Source organism: Gossypium hirsutum, chromosome A08 (assembly GCF_007990345.1).
Source record: "Gossypium hirsutum isolate 1008001.06 chromosome A08, Gossypium_hirsutum_v2.1, whole genome shotgun sequence".
NCBI classification, from domain to species: Eukaryota; Viridiplantae; Streptophyta; class Magnoliopsida; order Malvales; family Malvaceae; genus Gossypium; species Gossypium hirsutum.
The window spans coordinates 5,604,409-5,628,736 of record NC_053431.1 but is presented as its reverse complement, the minus strand read 5'-3'; the positions used below and the strand labels follow the sequence as shown (position 1 = coordinate 5,628,736).

The 24,328-nt window shown below is 32.2% G+C and overlaps 2 protein-coding genes across 4 annotated transcripts; one reads left to right on the top strand and one right to left on the bottom strand.

Annotated features, from left to right (window-relative positions):
• Positions 1-4,038: 4,038 nt before the first annotated feature.
• On the top strand, positions 4,039-5,419 carry LOC107949599 (ethylene-responsive transcription factor ERF073). The gene is made up of 2 exons (XM_016884320.2): positions 4,039-4,391; positions 4,472-5,419. Exons 1-2 carry the CDS (start codon positions 4,214-4,216, stop codon positions 5,182-5,184), a joined length of 891 nt encoding a protein of 296 aa, XP_016739809.2. The 5' UTR covers positions 4,039-4,213; the 3' UTR covers positions 5,185-5,419.
• Positions 5,420-8,743: 3,324 nt separating this feature from the next.
• Positions 8,744-15,649, bottom strand: LOC107953588 (fumarate hydratase 1, mitochondrial). 3 transcript variants are annotated; one of them, XM_016888947.2, is made up of 17 exons: positions 15,483-15,556; positions 15,270-15,387; positions 15,039-15,188; positions 14,805-14,915; positions 12,646-12,729; positions 11,582-11,680; positions 10,673-10,723; positions 10,536-10,585; positions 10,383-10,464; positions 10,206-10,300; positions 10,065-10,131; positions 9,929-9,979; positions 9,755-9,850; positions 9,525-9,623; positions 9,305-9,334; positions 9,155-9,220; positions 8,744-9,070 (listed from the first exon to the last, which is right to left on the bottom strand). In XM_016888947.2, exons 1-17 carry the CDS (start codon positions 15,539-15,541, stop codon positions 8,984-8,986), a joined length of 1,395 nt encoding a protein of 464 aa, XP_016744436.1. In that variant the 5' UTR covers positions 15,542-15,556; the 3' UTR covers positions 8,744-8,983. The 3 variants fall into 3 exon arrangements, with proteins under 3 accessions (XP_016744436.1, XP_040931657.1, XP_040931658.1); XM_041075724.1 differs by having other exon boundaries at positions 8,745-9,070; positions 15,487-15,576; XM_041075723.1 differs by lacking the exon at positions 11,582-11,680 and having other exon boundaries at positions 15,483-15,649.
• Positions 15,650-24,328: the final 8,679 nt, after the last annotated feature.

The window sequence follows — 24,328 nt, the reverse complement described above, 5'->3', positions numbered from 1 at the left end:
TCTTCATACTCGATTGATGTTCCAACACTTGAGGAAGTCCATTCTCATAGAAGACATATGAGTTAAAAGAGTCGGGGTGGGCTTTTGTTGAAATTGGATCTAGATCAAAATTCTCGGTATGACGAGGGATTAAAGCTTAAATATGTTGGAGAACAATAATTTGGCAAATATGTTTCAATTTTGGACTAAAGGTTTGAGTTGAGATTTAGGGTTAATCTTTATGTTTAGGGAAATGGGTTAGGGTTTATTCGCGACACGAGAAAGTTACTCAATACTTTCAAGAAGTTGCTTACTCAATGCATGACCTTGAGTATTTAGGATTTAAGAAAACGGGTCAAGGTTTCTCGATAATATGGATAAGATTTATGGTGTTTTGTTTGAATGTAAAAACTCAACTCGTTGTCCAATGTTAGAGTTTAGGGTAAATGAGTAAGGTTTTCGGAAAACACAAACAAGATTTTCCATGGTTGGCCTGAACAATCTTAATGCTTTATGTTTATAGCCTAAACCACTAAAATTCGTCGTGAATTATGAGTCATTCATTTTTCAAATACATATATGTCACCGACAGCAAGATGATTATAACCCAAATTAATGTTTGTAAAATATAATGTAATTTAATTAAATATTGTTAATTAAACTTTCTTAGAGTGTTATTTTTTTTGATATAGAATATTGAATGAAACTGTAAAAATTTAAATGAATAAAAAGTTAAAATTAAAATTAAATGAAGAAACACAAAGATTATCGGTGTTGAGGTTTCACATATATACTGTTACCAGAATAATAAATTTTAGTTTCCATTCTAATGTGAATTTTATTCAATATTGGTCATACTGATACATTTCGTTGCGTACTAATTCATACAAAATTTTAATATTTTAAACTAGTTTTTAATATTTTATTTTTTATAATTACATTAAAAAATCAAATGAAATCATTTAATTAAGTTATTAAGCATAACTTTTATATATGTATGAATTAATATGTATATATATATAACATATATAACAATATTCTAAAAAAATCGATAAACCCATATCAATACGAGAACAAAAACAATACTTTTATTAGTACGATCTCAAAGCCTCTAACCTTATTATTAAACCAAGTATTCATTTATTTTTTCTATGGTTATATTTTTCATTTCCCTAATCAAATGTACTTTTCTTAGTATGATACCAAAGCCTCACATAAAAAACTTGTTCGGAGATGAAATTTAAAATTAATGTCACTTAAAGATTTGAATATAATAATTCAATTAACGAGATGTTAGCCGGAATTCTTTTCGTTTTGTAAGTTTTGAAGGTTGTTGGTGTCATCGCACCAGTGTTTCTGTAACACCTTAAACCCGGCCTAGTCATTATGGTCGAATATGGCGATGTCACATGGAATAGAAGTTGAAAACGAGTATGTCAAGTTAAAGCCGTTCCAGTTAAATTAGCCTTTATCTTAGTTCGAAGTAAAACACATGTTATTCGGTATGTCTAAAATCATATCTTTTTAGCCGAAGCTTTGGAAAACACTTATTTTAAAAAGTACCATTTGATCTTAGTGAAAATCGGGTTCTATCATGCTTAACAGTAATAAGTCATAAAACAATTAACAACCCGAAAACTTAAAGCTAGACAGTCCAAAGTCCATAGGTTACATTAAAACCCGAAATAAGCAATAAAATCTGAAAATTTGTGAAAAATAGTCTAAAATTTACGAGTGGCCACCGTCGAGTCCTCTGTTGCGCTGATCCATCAAGTCTAGGGATTACCTGTACAGATTAAACAGAAAGGGTGAGTTTTCGCAAACTCAGTGTGTAATTCCAACAGAAACATGCATACAGATACACATCAGAATACACTCAGATATAGGCTGGGCCAGGGCCCATTTCAGATTCAGTTTGGGCCTTAGCCTAATCAGATACAGTATGCAATAACAGAAAATCAGAATCCTACCCACCAGCCTCTACACACCATCTCCGTCCATCCCTACACACCATATGGGGATTAAATCAACCCACCCATCCCTACACACCATACTGTACCGAAATGCGGCACATATTCAGAAATTTGCAACAGAGCTGCCAGATAACAGGCTTGATAGCCTTTTAGATACTTCCTCCAAATAATAATAACCCACCCCAATGCAATGCAACATACAATAGATGTCATGCTATTATGCAGCTAACAGTCCATACATTCCAATCATTATTCATGCTCAATACGGAAGTCAGATAGATAGATTATGCATATAGGGGTCTAAGTAGTGCTTATCGACCCTACAGTAGGTCCACAGTAGACTTGGGCGACCCATGTAACCTCAGAAAACTTTTCAGAAAAATGGGCTCACATGCCTATGTGGCCTGCCCGTGTGGGCTCAAACGCCCGTGTGGATCACATGGCTTAGCCCAGAATCCCACACGGCCACACGTCAGTGTGTGTAAGAGGTCCCACACGGCCACACGTCAGTGTGTGTAAGAGGTCCCATACGCTCATCACATGGCCTTAGCACGTGTCTCGCACACGGCCTACTTGGCCATCACATGGCCGTGTCGTGCACGAACGACCTGGCTCATCAATCACAGGCCCGTGTTCCATCACACGGCCTACCACATAGCCGTGTGGCTTCGATAGAATACTTTTTTAGCTTTTCGCTGAATCTCGTTTTCTACGTTTCGGGTACACACCTGGTTTCGGTTAATGCTAAAACAATCCTCGAGCACTCCAAAACATATAATCGACCAATAAAACCCCAAATTAGCTGCTTAAAATGAAACCAGAACCGAAACTAAGTCTCCTCACAATCCAATAGACTACCAAATTTCTTACCTTAAAACGACCACGATGGTTCCGCGATCTTACAATACCGATGTGAAATCTCCAGACCTTAGATCTACTCCTAAACAATAAGATATACAATTGTTATCAAAACTGAATCTCCAACCAATGCACAAAACTTTCGAAGCACTTTCCAACGCTATGCGAGACCAAGCGTTGCAAAGGCGAAGATGGATCAACAAAAGAAATCAAAAGAAAAGGTGCAGAAAATCAGCAGGGAGGTTTGAAGAAAGAATTCAACACCCTTGCCAAAGTAGGGATCCAAACACAAGATCTCTAACACTTTAACACTCCACTTAACCACCAGACCAGAAGGCCCATTTTGATATGGTTCTATCACTAATTAAACTTAAGCCTACTAGGCAAGGTTAAGGTCTTATTTAGAAAAATTCTAAATTTTTGCTAAAGTTATGGCTTGAACTTGGGACCTCTTACACACACTTAGAACACATAACCACTGAAGTAAATACTCAATTATGTCAATTAATAGCAGAAGTAGAAACATAAAATTTGGGGCGTTACAATTTTCTCTGGTGGTTGTTCATGGTTGACTGATCGGAGGGTCTTTTCAATCTTGGCTCCTTCACACCTGGCTTGTAATCAATGCTGGCGATCTTCGACGCTCTTGGCTCCTTCTAGCCTTGGGGCTTGTTCTCATGTATCTTTCATTCGATCAATATATATACACTAAAGGACTAACTTACATAATATTCGTCTTAAAAACCATAATTTTTAGGCACCAATAAAATAAATCTATGTCACTAAATTTTAAGGACATACAAATTTTATCATACTCTCAACTCTATACAATCATTACCTTTAACTATATTTTTAATTACGGTCTACCCAACTCAAAGCTATCACTGGGTATAGAGAATTAGAGCTAAAAATTCAAAAACGTTTAGGATTTATTGGAAAAACCTATCACAAGTCAAATTTCAATTAAAAAATAATAATAAGTTGATATTTAACAAACCCTAAATGTTTTTGATTGTACAGAGTTGAGAGCATAATAAAATTTATATATCTTTAAGATTTGATTTGATGATACTTTATTTTATTATTTACTAAAAACTCAATGATGCTAATATAATCTATTCTCATGCACTAAATGAGCATTTAATTTGATTCATTCCGATTTGACCGGGGCCCATTTTCTACTCGTTAGGTAAAACGCGGGAAAGTTCCTAATCCCCCAACTTGCATTCACCGTGCCGCACCCCCTTCTTTTTTCCTCTCACTACTTAAACCCCCCCTCCTGTCGTCACTCTTTCTTCCATATCCAAAACTTCCCTTAAACCCTTCCTTTCATTCCTTCTACCTCCTCTTCATTATTATCTTTCCTTTAAGCTTTTGCAATTAATTTCTTTGCTTTCAAAGAGATGTGTGGTGGTGCTATCATTTCTGAATTCATCACCCGGAAAGGCGCCCATGGCGTCACTGCTTCTGACATCTGGCCCAATTCCCCTTTCGTCAAAAATGGCTTTAGCTCTGACTCAACTCAATCCTTCCATGATGACTCACTCGCCCTCTGTAAAAGGCACCGACCCCAATCCTCAGGTACTGGTTATTTCCCTTTCAGAAATTATTGGCTTCGGGTTTTTATTTTTTAATTCTTTTTTGGACTTTGTTACGAACAGATGGGGTGCAAGTGGAGAAGAAAGTGAAAAGGCAGAGAAAAAACCTATACAGGGGCATACGCCAGCGTCCATGGGGCAAATGGGCGGCGGAGATCCGTGACCCGAGGAAAGGAGTTCGTGTTTGGCTCGGCACTTTCAACACTGCCGAGGAAGCAGCCCGTGCCTACGACAGGGAAGCTCGCAAAATCCGTGGCAAGAAAGCCAAAGTCAATTTCCCCAACGAAGACGACGCTTTCTCCACCCAATACAACCCTCAAATCAACAACTCAACCACTGCCTGGAATTTCATCCACCCTTCAAATCCTCCCATTTATCAACATCCCCAAATCAATAATGGATTCCATTATGGTTGGAACGATCTTGGTGGTTTCGCAACTGACCCAATTGTTGTATCTGAAGAGGAAAGTTCAGGGTCCGGCGATCAGAATACGAATTTATGTTACCTCCCAGTGAAACCCGAAGAACAACACGAAGGAGAGGCAGTGAATAAATCGGCCATTTTTGAAGTTCAAGAAGAAGAAAACCAAGCGCAGAAACTATCGGAGGAACTAATAGCGTACGAGAATTACATGAAATTCTTTCAGATCCCATATCTGGATGGGCAATCGCCGATGACCCAAAATGCCGTGGCTCAGCAAGAGAGTGTCTTCGGTGAACTTTGGAACTTTCTTGATGATGGCGTCGCTGTTCCTCCGACATCAATGCCAATGTGATGACATGGTTGGTTTTGGTTCCCCCCCTCCCCCCTTTTTTTTTTCTTTTCAATTTGAAGTTGAAAAGTTGAAGTGCAATTCAGTGGGAATTGATGATTTCCGGTCATTAATTCTTTATTTTCCCTTAATGATGTAAGTTTAATGGTGTTAATTAAGATTAGATGAACTTCCATTTACTTGTCAACTTTGTTTGTTTGTGTTGAAATTTGTGAAATACTACTACAGTTATACTTAATTTTATTTAATTAATTTTAAATCCAATAAATTTATAAATAAAATAAACAAATTTTAATTACCAAAATGTTCATATGCTTGATAATCAAGAAAATTTATTATTTCACCTGAATTTAAGTCGTACTGAGCGTGCCTGTTATGTGATATTTGAGTTATACTTTATTATTGTCAATATTTTAATTAGTTATTTCTCCTTCTTTTACCCTTTCATATTAAAAAGTGATAATGCAGAAGTTTACCTTTTAGAGAAGGGTAAGTAACAGGGTGGGTCCCAAAGCGGGTAAGTTGGGCCAAGATGTTTGTAAAGCAGTAAATGGGTCCCAGTATATGATCGTGTAATTTAATCTAAGCTGCGGCGCCGCCCTTGGTTTTGCGGTTACGGTTTTCATCGTAGCATCTTTGTCTTGTCTGAAGATGACATGTCACATCCCATTTTTTGAGTTCCTGACATTTTACGAATGTTTCTCCACACTTTGGTTGGTGAAAACTGGCGCCCCTAGGTTTCCGCTTTTAGAACCTTGTACGTTCTTACCTCCTTTGAAACATTCAAGTAAAAATCAAACTACCCTTTATAATTAACTAATTTTCTTGAGTTTGCTCGTATTTATTAATTAAAATACATTTAAATTAATTTATTTTTATGATTAATATTATAAATAAATTTATATTTTTTATACATATTTTTATTTAATATTTTATTTGATAAAAATAATGTATTAAATTATTATATATGCATGGTATATACAATTTCCTAGATTTAACATAGACGAAAATTTGTTTATGGAATTAATTAATTTGCTATTTATGAAATCTATTCATAATAAATGTTTTAATTATTTTTAAACATTTAATTTTTTATTTTAAATTTATCACATGCATTCAAAAAAATATTTATTATATTCAAAAATATTTTTTAAAAATATTGAAAAATAAGGAATTTTTAATTAAACCCTCCAAATTTTCTGAAAATTTTAATTAAATTATTAAAATTAAAATTTTAAAAATATTAATTAAGCACCCAAAACATGGTACACTTTGCCCATTCTAAACCCTTCTAACTTTTTATCATTCTAACTAAAATCTTAAATGTCTAATTTCTATAATTAAGCTCAAATGTTTAAAATTTAAATGGAGTTGAAATTAACTGCACCCAGGCCAATTCATAAATGTAGTACCGTTAGTTGAAGTACCATTTGCACTACATGTACTACTACCCTTCACACATAACGAAAATATGTACTACCACTGCAGTAGGCATGTTCCCAATAACCGCGTTGCTTCTTATTGAATACGTTTAATTAAGGGTTAATATGTAATTTACCTTCTCAACTTATTTAAAAGTATTTAAATTTTTTTATTTAATTGGTACTTAAATTTATATTTCAATCACTTAGAATGATATCTTTGTATTAATACCATTAGTTTATATTGACGTGGCACTGATAATTAATCGATTGGTGACATGTGATAAGCTCTCAATATGCCATGTGATGATTATAAATTTTAAAATTAAAAAAAAATACTTTAAAAATATAAATTAATTTAAAAAGTATAAATTTTTTTCACATTAAGAAAGAACCTCGATAAAAATTTATATTTTTTATTAATTTATTTAATTTTAAAGAATTTTTAAATTTATATCTACTATGTGACATATTAAGAGGTTGTCATGTGTCACCAATTGATTGATTATTGATACCAATAAATTAATGGTGTTAGTGAAGAGGTACGAACCTAGATAACAGAATACAAGTTCAATCACCAATTATTGGACAAAATACGTTAGCAAATAAAATATATAAATATAAATAAATAATTATTTATATATATAAAATAAAATATAAATAGAATAATTTATATTTAAATTGTCAAATACGTGAACCAATAAAATTGTAACAAAAAGTTGAAATCAAAAAGAAGAACAGAGATTTACTAAAAGTTGAGGCCTGTTTAACACATGTTCGTTAAGATAAATTCGGCCACTCCTACGGGACTAGGAGAAATGTTGATCGAATGTCTCCAAGGATACAACAATACAATGATCAAAGCAGTAGCACCTTTGCAGTGATCAACGAACAAACGTTGCATTTTTCTATCATCGAAACGTTGGAAAATTATGGAGAGGAAAAGAAGAATTTTTAAAGCAAAATAAATTCAGTATGAGAGAGTATGAGTGTAGGAAAAAAAAATCTATAGAATTCATAGCCTTTTATAGGCATTCAATATGGTGGAATTTTAGAAATTTCCACAAAATGCCATAAAGGAGCTAATAAATCAATTTGATTAAAATTAAATTAAATTGATTGGAATCAAATAAAATAAGATAAATCTCCTTTTAAAACATATTTTGTATGTTTGTTGAGGAAAAAATAACACCCTTGTGCACGAGGCAAAATACCAAGCTTAGTTATTTAATTATTTATTAAGAGGGTTCCCATATATATACACATCTCACACTTCGTATTTAACTAATGTGGGATTTAAGCTTTTACTTTTCATCAACAAATATTTCCAAGTAGCTTACTTTGAGTATCAATTTCTCATTCATCATTCAACCATTTTGAACATATGATATACTGTTGTAAAGGCTTCATGGAGTAGAATATGAAACTATAATTTTATGATTTAACTCTCCACCTTTACCTATTGAGAATATACCTCAAAGTTCCCGTAAAATACAATTTTTCCAACACCAACTAAGTACAAAAAGAAAAAAAGATACAAATTAAGTACTTTTAAACAAATTTAAAAGGCAAACTACATGTTAACCCTTTAATTAATAACAAAATGTTTATATAACTTTATTATATTAATTTAAAAAACAAATAAATAACTGGATAAAATCAATACATACATCGTGTTGAAATTTCTAAAATAATAAAAACACATTAAACTTTTTTATTAAATAAATTGCTAGTTGACATTTTTTATTAATGTTTTTAACTTTTTTTTTTTAGAAAAGATCAACATAAAGCAATTATAAAAAAACACACATCTTAATACGTATGAAATATCCTTTTATCTGCTAATAGAAGCTCTTGGATCGAAATTGGAGGTTGTTAAAAAAGGACTAGACTTGAGAGACTAGATACCACAAATCTTGCCATATGACCAGCAACCGTATTTTGAGATTTAGATTGTCTAAAGTTATTTGAAACATTTTAATTAATTTAATAAAAAAAGTATATTTAAAAAATACTATTTTCAAAGTTTATAATTTTTTAATTCTTTTATAAATAAAAAACATAAAGTTCCTTTTTAAAAAATAAAGTTAAAATTATTGTTTTTTTGCAATGCGAAGATTATAATTAATTGGTTCAATTTATATAAGTTATATAAGCATTTCTTATCTGTGTTGTTTACAAAAGAATATTAAATAACTGGATCCAAGTCATGATACGATAACTCTATCTTAATTGGTTGATGCTTAAGTCAATTTTATTTTTTTCTCAAATCGAAACTAAATAATTTATGAACATAAATATCTGGAGATATCCTAATGTATTCCAAAATCAGAACATGGACAAAAAAGAATTGAGTGTTGAATTTTATTTGGTAATTCGACTTAATCAGATGGAGCAATCATTTTCTCAGGCACCACTAAACTTTCCAATTCTTCTTCTGTGAGCATCCCAAGATTCAATGCCGCTTCCTACAAAACATTCAGAAGATCTCGTCGCCTACATTTCATATTTGCATGAAAATGATTTAGTATAAGCACAAGTATGAGTTTTACCTTCAATGAGCTGCCTTCTTTATGTGCTTTCTTGGCAACTGCTGCAGCATTATTATAACCAATTTTCTGGAACCAAAATAACAATTAATTACAGATTTGATTCAAGAACGTAATTTCGGACACAAAGGAACAAAGATGAAAAGAACTTACGGGGTTCAAGGATGTCACTAGCATTAGAGACTGCAATTTGTCACAAGCCAAACAACATATGATCAGGATTAGCTTGGGAATCTAGCATTTGATATAAAATTAGGGATGATGACAGGTTAGATGCTTTTCATCAGGGTTTCGTGTTATCCATTATCATCCCTTAATTATATATAAAAAAAAAACCTTAAAAGATTGAGTGTAGTGTGAAGAGATTACAGACCTCATGAAGTAATTTTGAAATTCTGTCCTTATTTGCTTGAATTCCCTTCACACAGTTCTTCACAAAGGAAGCAGATGCATCACTCACCAATCTTATTGACTGAAATGAATGCATTCCGTAATACACCTTTATTAATTAATTAATTTTATAATAAAGTTATTTAAACTATAAGTGAATTTTTGCAGTTTCTAAGAAACTATTGTAAGAAAAAAAAGAAGAAGCAACATTACATGTAAGAGTGCACTAGCCATCAATGGCTTGAACACATTCAGTTCAAAGTGGCCATTAGATCCACCTACTGTTATAGCCACATGGTTACCCATAACCTGAAAATATTTTTACAGCGGTAAATAACTCACCGAGGGAACTGGGAAAAATAAAAACAGTGAAATCATTTTTTTTACCTGGGCACAGACCATAGTAAGAGCCTCACATTGGGTAGGGTTCACCTTCCCCTGAAACATATAACAAGATATAGAGCTATGGAATGTGGTATATAATAAATAAATCAATCCATTAAAATAAAGATGAGAAAATTACAGGCATAATACTGCTGCCAGGTTCATTTTCAGGAAGAATAAGCTCACCAAGGCCACATCGAGGACCACTGGATCAAGGCAAAATGTTTGAAACTATCACAATAATAATATTTCTACATAAAAAAATGAAATAAAATAAAACCTTCCCAAGAAGCGTATGTCATTTGCAATCTTCATTAGGGATGCAGCTATGGTGTTCAAAGCTCCACTGGTTTCAACAAAGGCATCATGTGCTGCCTGGTTATTCAAAATTCAAAATTATAGAGATATGAATTCAACATGGACATATCTTGGTTTTTGAAAGATATGGAGTGAATACCAAAGCTTCGAACTTATTTTCCGCCGTGACGAATGGCAACTTTGTTTCCTCAGCTACTGTTGCTGCTATTTTTACATCAAACCTGACATTTGTTTTTAGCATTACAAACACTCAAATGATACGTGAAATTTTAATTTTAATTCAAGTATATACCCTTTCTTTGTGTTCAATCCAGTCCCCACGGCTGTACCACCTTGTGCAAGCTGTGTCATATAATAAACATTCTAATTATATGTCAGCCGTTCAAAACAGTTTTAAAAGGAATATAGATTCAAACATGATGGACAAACCTGATACATTCGTGGCAGGGTGCCCGAAACTCTATCAATTCCATACTTTACCTACAACCCGACCAAGTTATAGTTAAATAGAATGTATTGAAATTATAATTCATCAAATTTTTTTATGAATGTCAATTAAGTATCATAAATAAATTGGTCCTTATTGTTCAATCATTTGATAACTAGAGTCTTTGATAAATGGTCACTATGAGTCAAACTCAATAAAATTTGATCAATTCTTTTTTCTATTGTTAAAGTGGAAATCTGAATCAAGAATTTTATTTCTTTATCATTAATCGAATCACTGTTCATGATCCAAGATTTTATTTTATTATCAATCCAATTACTACTCACGTTTTTTTTTCTTATCAATGAATAGATCTCTTTTTTTTTTGTTAAGGTGGAAAACAGAATAAAAAAATTTATTTCTTTATCATTAATCGAATCACTATTCGTGATCCAAGGTTTTATTTTATCATCAATCCAATCACTACTCATGTTTTTTGTTTTTCTTATCAATGAATAGATCTCTTTACTTATATGACTTAAATGTCTCGTATTTCTCGAAATAATGATTTGATTGATGAATTTAGTATGACACTTAAGAGATTGATGATATCGATGAGATTGATATTCAAATATTTCTTCTTAGAACATATTGATTTGACTTCATAAGTAAGACCAACACCCCATAATATATTACCGCCAAAAGTAGAACTTATATTTCTTCTAAAGAATTTTTTAATTATTACATAGTAACTAAAAAAAGAGATTTTTTTTATATATCTTTTGATCGAATTAACTCAAATACGAATTGAATATATTAATATTATATGTATCAATTTAAACTATTACAAATATCAGACTCTTATGTAAAAAAAATGAAAAGAAAAGAGCAGCAGTAGATGACGAGCTTGCCTGTGTAGCATAGCCACTAAACTCTTGTCCAAGAGTCAAAGGTGTCGCATCTTGAGTGTGAGTGCGACCAATTTTAACAATGTCTTTGAATTCAACTGACTGCCCATAACAAAACCACCAAAAAAAAAAAAAAGAAGAAATATTTTTATTAGAATATAGTGTTATATATTTATAGATTAAATGAAATTAAGTTCACAAGCTCTTCAATTAATTGGTTTGTCATATATGTTGTGTCCTAAAGTGAAACTAAAATTCTTAAAAGAATAATTTTAGGTCAAATTTTGTTATCAGACTCTATATTTTGCGTAAATTATAAATTTAGTACTTGTATTTTAATTCAGTCATTTTCAATCCCTATATTTTTAGAAGTTGAAAATTTTAATCTTAACCAAATGATAACTATTAAATTCAAATTTTTTCTCTTATATATGTATTTTTTTATTTTCATTTTCAAATTTATAGCTCTCATTTGAAGTTTACAATGAGTATAAAATTTTGTATTAATTTATTTATAAGTCAAGAAGTAAAAAGAATATGGGTTAGTAATTCATTTCACTTGGAGTGTTATGGGTTTCTTTAGATATAACTATTACGTTTTTGTCGATTGAGTTTTAATTCGATTGGTGTAAGTATTGTTGTCAATGTAAGAGAACGTGGTGAGTTTGAGTGCGCTAAAGTGCAATAATCTCTAATTTATGAATTGGAGAAAGACTATGAATAATTCTAAGCATTATATCAAAAAAAACTATTAAGTTTTTTTCCTTCTTTTATATATGCTTCTATTTTTTCTTATTGCATGATGAGATGCTGTTGTTCATTTTATTTGCGAACTTACATTAAAAAAAATGCAACAAGCTCTAAAAATACAAGTTTAGTTAATATGAGTCTCAATATTAAAGGAAAGTTTGTCAAGTACTTCTATGGATTGATAAATTTTATAGTTTGTTTAAGTTGTTATTTAGTTTTATTAGTATAATAAAAGTATATATCTTAACAAAATAATATATTAAAATTTCAAATATCTATATGCTAATAATGAGAGTAGGGTAAAAAGCATGGAAAACCTTTGAATGTAGAGCAGAATGCAAATTCTTTAATTCAGGTATCAATCTTGAGTTTATTTCCATTGCAGCCGCAATGTGCATTACCTGGTGAAAGGAAAAAAAATTGAGATAATCAAAATTATAAGTAAATTAGTTCGATTGGTATGGATATTATTATTAATACAGAAAGATGTGAGTTCAAGTGCGTTAAAGTGTATTCTCCTCCTATTTTTAATATGAGTTGAACTTCAGATCATAATAAAATTAAATAATAAAAATATTTTATTTAAATTTAATTATAAAATATTAGATTACGATACCTTCATAGGGTGAAAGAAAATACATTGTTAAAAGATGATATATAATATCTCTTTAGACCATTGGTTGACACTTCTTTATTAATACTTTAAGTGTGTGTTTGAGTGAGGAATTTGTAAGAGAAATTTCATTTATATTAAGGTACTTGTTTAGGTAAATATACTGAAGAATTTCAAATTTTGTGAGAGGTATTTCAATTGCTAAATATCCTTTTCCAGATCCCACCAAAATAGGGTTTTTTTTATTCCTTATAATTTTATTTGATTTGATACAGATGATCTGATAAAAAACTTAAACTTCAAAAATAAATTTATTTAATTATAATATATATTTTAAAAATTTTATTTTATTAAAATTATTTATAAAATTTTACAAATATAATTATATCCATATTAAATATTTTTTTATAATATTTATTTTTAGTAAATTATAATTATTTTATAATTTGTAAAATTTCAATAACTTATTTTTTCCTAAATCAATTAATAAACAAAGAAATTATCACTCGTAACATTTTGAATTGATGAATTCTAAAATGCTGGCATTTTAAAAATCTTAAAAATTTTACGGATTGAGTCTTAACTCGATTGGTATCGACATTATTGCCAGTGCAAGAGGACATGGATTTGAGTGTGTTAAAACGCATTATCCTTCTATTTAAGGGTTGAGAAGGAGCTATGGATAATTCTAGGCATTGTATAAAAAAGAGCATATATTATAAGAACTGATAATAAAATTAATGTTAAAAAAAATCTCAAAAATTTTAAAATCCTCATCAAAACACATTCTAAGTGAAACCTTGACATTGTACTTCAAAGTAGTTTATTTTATAGATTTTACATAAACTATAAAAAATATAAATATCCTTATATTTATTGTTTCTTTAAAGCAAGTGGTGTTTTAGTTATTTTCCTATTGAGTTGATTTTCAATTCATTCGTGACACTAATTCTATTAGAGACTTTATTATAATAGAGATAAAATTAATTATTATCCTTTAGTCAGTCAAACATGAGCACCCTAGATATGTTGATCCAGGTGAACATTTTAATGTATATCAGGATTAGGACACATCCACGATAAGGGTAAAAAAATAGAATTATGTAAAAAAATGACATAAAAAATAAAGGAGGCTTTAGTTGAAATGGTAAAATAAAAATATTAAAAACAATAATGATTTAGTTTCAAATTCCATTATATTTGTATTATTCTATTTTCTTTATATAAAAAATATAAAAAGATAAAAATACCTTCAAGATAATATAATGAAATAAATCTTAAAATTGCACATAAACTTGGATAAATAAGTAATATTATGCATAAACTTTGATTTTGTGCAATTTTATACATAGAATTTTATTTGAGATTTTCACATATTTGAATATTTTTTGAAGTTCAGATTATTTTAGAATTGAGCTTTTTTTTTAAAGTCAACTTAGATAAATTTGAGTGAGCTTTCGGACTTAAACTTGCACTGATGTCTTATTTATTAAGTTTTAAATACGCTTAAAAGATACATATAATTATTTGTATTATATATTTTTTGAACAATCTCATTATAGGAACTAATCATATCTACTCTTTTCGAGACAATGTCTATAACTAAATAGGAGGATAATGCGCTTCAGCGCACTTGAATCCACATCCTGCTACTTGGTAACGATGCTTATACCAATCGAATTAAAACTCAGTTGGCATCATTTATATTATATTTAAGTGGCTGAATGAATTAATATCATGAATTAACTCAACATCAACCCGGACAAAGAAATATTATATAAAATTTATAAAAGAATAGTATAGGGTTTAAACTAAAAAATAATAATAATAATGAAACTTGAACAATCTAATAGTATTACTTACGGTTGGGAAAGTGTCGTTAGAAGATTGAGATTTATTCACATGATCATTTGGGTGTACAGACTTCTCACCTCGTTTATGTCCCATTATTTCCGCTGCTCTGTTCGAAATTACCTGCCCAACATTCCATTCTTCCTAATTAATTACCATTTTAAATGTCCTAATATAATTTATAAAAATCTATTATTACTATCTTAATTAGTAGTGTATCAAATACAAATCTGGTTACATGCGTACCTCATTGGCATTCATGTTACTCTGAGTGCCACTTCCGGTTTGCCAAACAACAAGGGGAAAGTGATCATTGAGTTTGCCTTCGGCTACTTCTTGGGCTGCTTGCATTATGGCTTTCCCAATACTTTGATCAAGTCCATACTCCATGTTCACCTATTCCAAACCAATGCTAAACTACACCATTATATCCTACATTTCCATATATACTCACAAAGTTTACGAAACAAAATCAACCTTGGCAGCACATTTTTTGAGGACACCAAAGGCGCGGATAATAGGTTCAGGCATACGTTCGCGTTCCCCTCCTATATCGAAATTTTGTAATGATCTTTGAGTCTGCGCTCCCCATAATCTATAACAACCGACATGACAATAATAACAACAATAACTAACAGTGTCGGCGAAAAAGAAAAGAAGAAATCGATGGGAGGGTGAAATGAAACCGACTTACCGGAAGGGACATTGATGGGGCCGAAAGTGTCTCGTTCTTCCCTAAAGGATGCCATTTTGGAGATAGGTTGTGAGATTTAGTGTTTTTGCATGTGCTTATTTGTAGATGTACAAGTAAGGACACATTTATAGATGTACAAGTATGAGTTGTGCATAGATAGATGAAAAAATACGAGTGTGTTATTGATTTTTTTTTCTTTTTGGTTTAATTAAAAATATAAAATGAATTATTGTTGAGATGTTTGATCTGGTAAGAAGGCTATGAAAAAGCCAACAATAATGCAAAGAAGGGAATGGAAATTTGGGTGGAGGAAAAAGAGTATTGTCCAACTGCTACTATCATTTAACCATCATTTTTAAAATCGGATCGGTTAGACAAATTGATTAGATCGAGAACCAATCGATATACTGGTCCTGAGTAAGATAAAAAATGGATTGACTCATAAATCGGTATAAATCATTGGATTGACGATTGAACCGAATTTTATAATTATTTTTAAATTTTTTTTCCAATTCCAAAGACATTGAATTTAAGATTAATGATTTATAAGCTAATTGAGTCTTAGTTCAATTGGTATTGGTATTGTTGCCAATGCAGAAGAATGTGAGTTCGAGTGCGCTAAAGCGCATTATCCTCCTATTCATGGGATAGGGAAGAGTTATGGATAGTTCTAGACATTGTGTTAAAAAGAGCAATGAGAATATTCAAATAATAATAATGATTTATAAAATAGCAAATTTGGTTACTTAACTATGAAAAGTTACAAAGTGATCACCCAACTGTTCGACTTTTTTCTTTTTTCATCCTCGATTGTTAAATTACTAATAGAAAGATAACTTGACAACTTTTAAAATGATCATAATATCAACTTTAACCCTTAACATTTATACAATGTGTCAATTTAGTCTCGATTCTAAAAAGAATTAACCCTCAACACTTACACATTGTCCAATTTGGTACTTTTTGTAATTTTACTTTTCTTTGTGACATTGTGGGTTAATTACAAAAGAATGAGAAAAGATGAAAATTTGTTTTTCAGTCAAATTTAGCTAATAAATTTATTTTTTAGCTTAGATGGAATCATAAAGAAAAACAAAACTACAAAAAAGGACCAAATTACATAATGTGTAAATGGTGAGGGTTAAATTTTTTAGAATTAAAACTAAATTGACATAATATATAAATATTTAGGGTTAAAATTACTATCATGCTTGTCGAAACCATTTTTTTGAAAAAGGGGATCGACTTTGATTTTGAAAACGAAAATGAACATAGGAGTTGCCACCAATCCTGTTTGATGAGGTGTGATCGGGTCACCTCGTAAAATGGTTGTTTTTAATAAACGGTTTTGATTTATTAAAACAAAGCTTTTTGGTCTACAAAATTCAGAAAGATGGGTTTGGGAGTCGATTACACACGAGGAAGGATTAGCAACCTCGATACGCCCAAAATTGGTACCAATTGATTAATTAATGTCTTAGTGTCGAAAATTGAGAACTTTGAAGAGATTTAAAATACGATACTTTGTTAAAAAGTTATTTAATTGAAAATTTTTCGAGAAAAGGACATTTCACGTTAATCGAGAAAAAGAATTACATCCCGTAAGTTATGACACAATGTCTTAAATCCTCGAAATGAGAATAAACCCCGAAATTTTTATTTATTTTGAAAGAAATTTGACTATCTCGGTTTTAGAAAGAAATCATATTCCGTAAATTAGAACACAATCTTTTCTTAATTCTCGAGAATATTAAAAAAATTTAGAACGTTTGTTTGTTTGGATTTATCGAGAAAATCAAAATCCCGTAAGTTAGGGTACGACCTCTCGTATCTCAAAATACGAGTTATTAAAAAATATTTTTTGGATGTATTAGGTAAAAATATAACACAGATTGGTAGTAAAATGTAAAAATAAATTGCAATATTATTATGCATAACAGAATAACAATAAATGCATTAATATGAATGACAATAATAAAAACGAAAATAGAGTAAAATAAATAAAACCAATAAGCTGGTAAAAATAAAAAGAATAAATAAAACTAAAAGAATAAATAAATAAGCAAATAAAAGTTTAATATAAAAAATAAGCAAATAAATAAGATATTAAATAAAACAAATTAAAAAGATAATGATAATAATAATAACAACAATAATAATAAATAATAGTAAAAAATAATAATAGTAATAATAATAATGATACTAATAATAATTATAATAATAGAAAATAATAGTAATAGTAATAATAATAATGGTAATAGTAATAAAAATAATAATAATAATAATAATAATAATAATGATGATGATGATGATGATGATGATGATGATGATGATGACAATAAATAATAGTAAAAATAATAATAAAATTAATTAATTTAATAAAATAGCCGAAATAACAAAAAAGGACTTAATTGAACTTAGAACAAAAGTATGGGGCAAATCAAGAAATAAATAAAAGAGAAAAGGACCGAATTGATTGCATGAATAACAATGAGGGACTAAAGGAGAAAATATCCCCGCCCTCCAAAACGCAGCACTTTACACGGGGCTAAAATGAAATCAAAGCAAAATTCTAGGGCAAAATTAGAAATAAAAAAACTTAATTGCAAAACCATAAAAAAGAGGAAGGGCTAAAAGTGAAATTAGCGCTTCTACTTAAAAACATGCAGATCCTGAGGCGGGTCAAATGAGGGCAAAACGACGTCGTTTTAAGGCTTATGAGCTTAGGCCAAAACGATGCCGTTTTAATTTACTATTTAAGTCACATTTTTTGCAAAAAATTCATTCTATCTTTGTTTTTTTTAAAAAAAAGACTTCAGAAAAAACTCTAAACTCTCTCCTCCCCTCTCTAAGTCCGGCCTAAATTCGACCGAGCGCTGCCGCGAGCTCCGCCACTGTACGACGGTTGGAACTCTAAAAATCACCAATTTTTCTGCGATTAACAAGGTAAGCCTCTTCTTCTTCAATTATTATTATATATCTATATAAAAGAAAAAAATTCGAAAAATGAGAAAGAAAATAAAAAAATGAAATCACCTCTTGAGTTACTGATTGAGTTTCTATTTTTGGTTCTCTTTTTTTTTAATATTCACTCTTTGTTTTGTATTTGAAAATCTATTGTTTTTGTATTGATTCTAAAAAAAAAACCCTTTCTACATTGATAGATTTTGGGGCTTTTTATAGCCAACTTACATTTTGATTTTATTTCTACTGTTTCTCTGCTTTGCTTGTCCTCTTTTTCTCTGTTTGCAGGTGGCAAGGTCAACAACGACGGTGGCAAGTGGTTGACTTGAAAGAGTGGCGATGGTGGCAGACTGGTAGAGGCTAGGGAAAGACCTAGGTGTGGCGACGATTAGGCTAGGGTTTTCTTTTCTGAAACCCTAGTTTGACTATTGGGGTTTCTGCCTATTGGGTTAGGTTTAGTTTAGCTATTTTTAGTTGCGGTGGGTTTAATGTTTGGGCTTAGTAATTTGGGCTTGTAATGGACTGTTTTTGGTTTTAGTTTTGTATTTTGGGTGTTGGTTTGGGTTTGTTTTAGCCCAGGCCAAAATTGGGTTGTACAGTTGCCCCTCTTTGCTCGTTGTCGTGTAACAAGAACAGAGCAAAGACTTTTAAAAAAGACCAATTTTGCCCGGTCTCGCCGAGTTTTGACTTCTTTGGTGCTCCTCTTCTTTAGGTCGCCTCGTTCCAGTTCACCACATCTTGTTGCTTCGATCTATTCCACCGCAACTACTGCAACTTTAGAGGTATAGGACTAGTCTTTTTAATCTGCTCCACTGCAACTTCAGGGTCCGCTATCTTCAGTCTGCTCCTATTGCAACTTCAAGGAGATAAGATTGGTGGCTTCAATCTGCTCCACTGCAACTTCAGGAAGATAAGATTCGCCATAATTTGTATCTTCAATTCGTTCCACTACAACGTCAGGGAAATAAGATTCGTTGTCTTCAGTCTGCTCCGTTGCAACTTTAGGGAGATAACACTGGTGGCTTCAATCTGCTCCACTACAACCTCAGAAAGATAAGATTCGCCATAATTTGTAGCTTTAATCTATTCCATTGCAACTTCAGGGAAATAAGATTCAATTTCTTCAGTCTGCTCCTATTGCAACTTCAGGGAGATAAGATTGGTGGCTTCAATCTGCTCCACTGCAACTTCAGGAAGATAAGATTTGCCATAATTTGTATATTCAATCCGTTCCACTACAACGTCAGGGAAATAAGATTCGTTGTCTTCAGTCTGCTCCGTTGCAACTTCAGGAAGATAAGGTTTGCTATATTCGATCTATTCCGCTGCAACTTCAGGGAGATGAGATTTATTGTTTTAGTCTATTCTATTATCATTTCAGGGGTATAGGATTTTTGGATTCACTGATCTTGCTACACCGTCCTCTAGGGGCACAACCTGTAGAATCGATTTTATGGGCCTATTTATGCCTAGTGATTAGGATGTCATGATCAAGATGAATCAAATGCTCCTAACTAGATGTGCATGAATGATATTTGCATGAATACAGAATGTCATTTTGCGAGAATGATCCCTTTTTAATGCTTAGGTTGTCATTTCTCGTTGTTCATCAAGGTTCTATCACTAACGCATTGTCCTGCCTTCTTGCTCAGCTGGTATCTTTGATAGAAAACCCGAAGAAATAGCCATAATTTAGACTATTCTTTCTCAAATGTTTCCAACTCTTAGGTTTGATTAGTTCTAAATAATAGTCCTGTTTCAGGTTCCTGTACTATTTAGAAGCTTTTAGAGTAATATGCAGAACTCCTTTTATGAGAGTATTATTAGTCCATTAATCGTTATTTCAATGCAAAATGCTTGAAAAATATCATAATAATGGACAGAATTGAAATTTATCAGGAACAAAATTTGAAAAGAATAGATTAATCAAAGAAAGCAAACATTGCTGACATACAAAATGAGTAAAAGGAAAATAGGTGCCCCAAATATCGCAGCATGAGGTTCTCTGCACGAACTTCTTGAGGACCATTTTGAGCTCAACATGTGTTTAGGAGATCTAGAGTACTTTGTTGATGCCCTAAGATGTAGCATACCTCCTCCTTGTTAATTCAGGCATAGCAAGACTACAACATGCCCCAACTTCGATCAAAATTTGAATTGCCCTTTTCTTGGGTTTTCAATTTGAAACCCTTTTGGTCTCAAGGTGCCCTTTGCGAGTTTTCACCTTGGCCTCTCATTTTTCTTTTCTTTTTCACTTTTTTTGTGTTTTTTTTATTCAAGAGAATTATTTTTTTACTGAGTCTGAATTCATTGGATTAGGCAAAGTCTTACCATTCATTTTAGTTAATATCAACGCTCCTCCAAAAAAAGGCCTTCTTTACCACATAAGGTCCTTCCCAGTTTGGCATCCATTTTCCTTTGAAGTCCCTTTTGTATGGAAATGATCTTATTCAATACGAAGTCCCTCTCATGAAATTCTCTGGGGCGAACATTTTTATTGTAAGCTCGCATCATTTGTTTCTGGTACATTTGACCATGATGGATAGCTTTCAACCTCTTCTCTTCAATCAAATTTAACTGATCATATCGGGCTTGGATCCATTTTGCATCATCCAAATTCAGCTCTAACAAGACTCGAAGGGAAGGAATCTCAACTTTGATGGGTAAAACTGCCTCTATTCCATAGACCAATGAGAAAAGAGTTGCCCCGGTAGAGGTCCTGACAGATGTCCAATAAGCATAGAGAGCAAATGGTAACTTTTCATGCCAATCTCTATAAGTCTCATTCATTTCTCCCACAATCCTCTTGATATTCTTATTAGCCACCTCAACTGCACCATTCATTTTTGGGCGATATGGTGACGAGTTATAGTGTTTAATTTTGAACTGATTGTAAACCTCTGCTATAGTGCTATTGTTCAAGTTCAATGCATTGTCCGATATGATCCTTTCTGGCATTCCGTACTAGCATATGATCTCCTTTTTTAAGAACTTGTTGAATGCCGACTTTGTGACATTGGTATATAATGCAGCTTCTACCCACTTAGTGAAATAGCCGGTGACCACAAAGATGAACTGATGCCCATTGGAAGCTTTTGACAAAATCGGACCAATGACATCCATGCCCCACATAGAGAAAGGCCATGAAGAAGTCATAACATGAAGAGGTGAAGGAGGCACATGAATCTTGTCCCCATAAATTTAGCATTTATGACATTTCTTGGCATAAGTGATGCAATCTCCTTTAATGGTAGACCAATAATACCCAAATCTCATGATTTGTCTGGCCATTGTAAAACCATCAGCATGTGTTCCGTTGATACGAACCCACCCCGCAAACTACTTTAGTCAAGCTTACCAACCCGAGCATTGCACTGTTGGCAAGCTGATCCTAGCTCGTTTCCAACTCCACTAGCTCCGTCCAGCTCAATTCAGCTCATTTCAGCTTGTTTGAGCTCAACCGAGCTTACTTTCAGCTTGTTCTTCATTTCAATAAATTAAACTAAGTTTTAGTTTTATACTAATTAGTTTGCTACAGCTCATTAACGAAAATCCTACTCAAATAAGATCATTAAATTTTTTCACTTAGTTTGAGCTAGCCGAACTTAATGCTACTAGCTAGTCTTTAATTAATGTGTTTAGTTTAGCTTAACATGATATTTATGATGTCTAGTTCATGTTCTTAACAAGTTCAGCTGAATATACATTGGGATTTAATGTGTTCATGTTTCTTGTAGGTTCAGCCGAATGTATTGAGTACATTTAATGAGATTCATGCACGAATAGGTACATGGAATATAAGAGTTCATGCATGAACGGATTTATGCATGGTGGGCTGGCTATTGGTGATCCCTAAGCAACCTTTTGGCCAAGAGCTAAGTTCCACAAAGTGACCGAATACATGAAGGAGCCATTAATGCAAGTACATGCATGGCTTAATACATTGTATGGAAGGATGCATGCACATTTGAATGAATTCAAGTATCGAGGACGTTCATGCAAGTGGGGGCTATTTTATGTACATGTATTTGAAGATTCATGGATCGTAATTAAGGAATAACATGCATTGGGACGTTTCATTCATGTATCATGCATATCCAAGATGTCCATTCAAGTATTCAAGGTACATTCAAGCCTCATTTGGCCAAGGGAGATGTAGGAGTATTAAAGGGTTGCACATTCATGAACTATGGCTTTTCTTCTAGGCTAAGTATGCATGAATGCATCAAGTGAAGCAACATGATGGTTCGGCCAATTCATGCACCATCTTCAAGCACGAACCGAATTTTAATGCTTTTGTGTGAACATGTTAAATACAAATGTGAACAGAATTTAAGTTAGTGTGAACATCATAGATGCCGAATATCAATAGGCATCTTAGGCTTATAAATAGTTTGATCATTTCATGTAAGAGGGACTTTTGCCAAATTATTGAATGAACATTATTATTGTGAGGCTGCTTCCTCTCATATCTCGTACAAGTTTCGAAAGACTTATCTAGTTTGTGCTAGTGGCATCAATCGACCTTGTTTGAACTTATCACCATTCTTGGTGTGGCGTTCACCTATCCTTTTATCCATCTTTCCACCTTAACAATATAGGAACTGGGGTGACATTTTTTAGTGTTGAATCATTCCTGACGTTAAGTTTGTTAATTCATCCCCACTTTTCCCAAATTATTTTCTTTCATTACCAGAACCGAACCATCCTTTCAACAACCATCTTTTCTACCCTTAGCCGAACCTATCACTATTTTTACACTTATTTGAAACCTTCCGCTTATTCAAACCTATCCATTCACTTCTACTTCTAAAATCAAGGCACGAACGACTCTTTTCGTCTACGATCGGGCAACTACGTGAATTCGACTCAATCACCCGAGCTTGATCACATCATTTGGTATCAGAGCTACCTAAAACGAGAAGTTTAGACGTTCAGAGCGGAGCATTCCCGGAGTAGATTCAGGAAAAAAAAGAGTAAAAAAATAAAAAATTTTACTTCGTAAAATTCAAGTATTATATTGTAATTATCATTTTAGTCGTATTAAAAAAAAGTATATAAAAAAATCGAAAAAAATTCAAAAAAGGTGTTTTATGCAATTCGATTGTTATTTGAACGTCAAAACCCTTGATTTGATATCGTTCCCGATCCTCTTTCTTTTCTAATCTTCCTAATCATATACATACCACACTTTTAACTAATTCCCTGTTCTTTCAGCCAACCCTAAACCTGTACGCATAGCCATTGTTTACCCCATTTGAAACCGACTCCCAAACTATAAGATCAAGCCTAGTAAATCCTTTACGAGGTTATAAGAGAAGAAAGGAGAGGAAAAAGGCGTGAGTGAGTGAGTGAGCGCAATCGAGGGGAGGTAAAAGCCAAACAAGCGTAAACATAAGCGTGAGTGTCACTTTTCTTCTTTCTTTCGGAGTGAACTCGTGAGGATTTTGTAGTGAGGACTTTATTTCTATTTTACTTAACAATTTTCCTTTCAGCGATAACATCATGTCTCGCGAAGAATTTATCGAATCAGAATATCAATATTTGGTGCAAGAAATGCGAAGAATGGTGAATACTAAGTTTGACAAATTGCACGAGAGATTAGACCGAGTGGAGAAAAGAGACCAACGAGAACAAATGTCATCAAGTCAAAAAGCGGATTTGAGAGCATCACGGAGATACACATCCAATGATTACTCAAGAAGAGATTCTGATTGAGATTCTTTTCCATCAAGGAATTTGAGACCAAGAGAAGCCGATTTTGATTTTGAATCCTTCTGAGAAGACGTGCGAGATGAAAGATACACCTCTTCAAGAGCTCCAAAGAAAACAGCCACGGAGAGATCTTCACGAAAGATTTTTCGTGAATCATATGTAA

Coding starts and splice junctions, on each gene's coding strand:
- LOC107949599 (XM_016884320.2), top strand. CDS start 4,214: ATGTGTGGTGGTGCTATCATTTCTGAATTCATCACCCGGAAAGGCGCC. Junction 4,392..4,471: donor GCACCGACCCCAATCCTCAG/GTACTGGTTATT, acceptor TGTTACGAACAG/ATGGGGTGCAAGTGGAGAAG.
- LOC107953588 (XM_016888947.2), bottom strand. CDS start 15,541: ATGGCATCCTTTAGGGAAGAACGAGACACTTTCGGCCCCATCAATGTC. Junction 15,388..15,482: donor ATCAATGTCCCTTCCGGTAA/GTCGGTTTCATT, acceptor CGGTTGTTATAG/ATTATGGGGAGCGCAGACTC. Junction 10,301..10,382: donor AAAATAAGTTCGAAGCTTTG/GTATTCACTCCA, acceptor TTGAATAACCAG/GCAGCACATGATGCCTTTGT.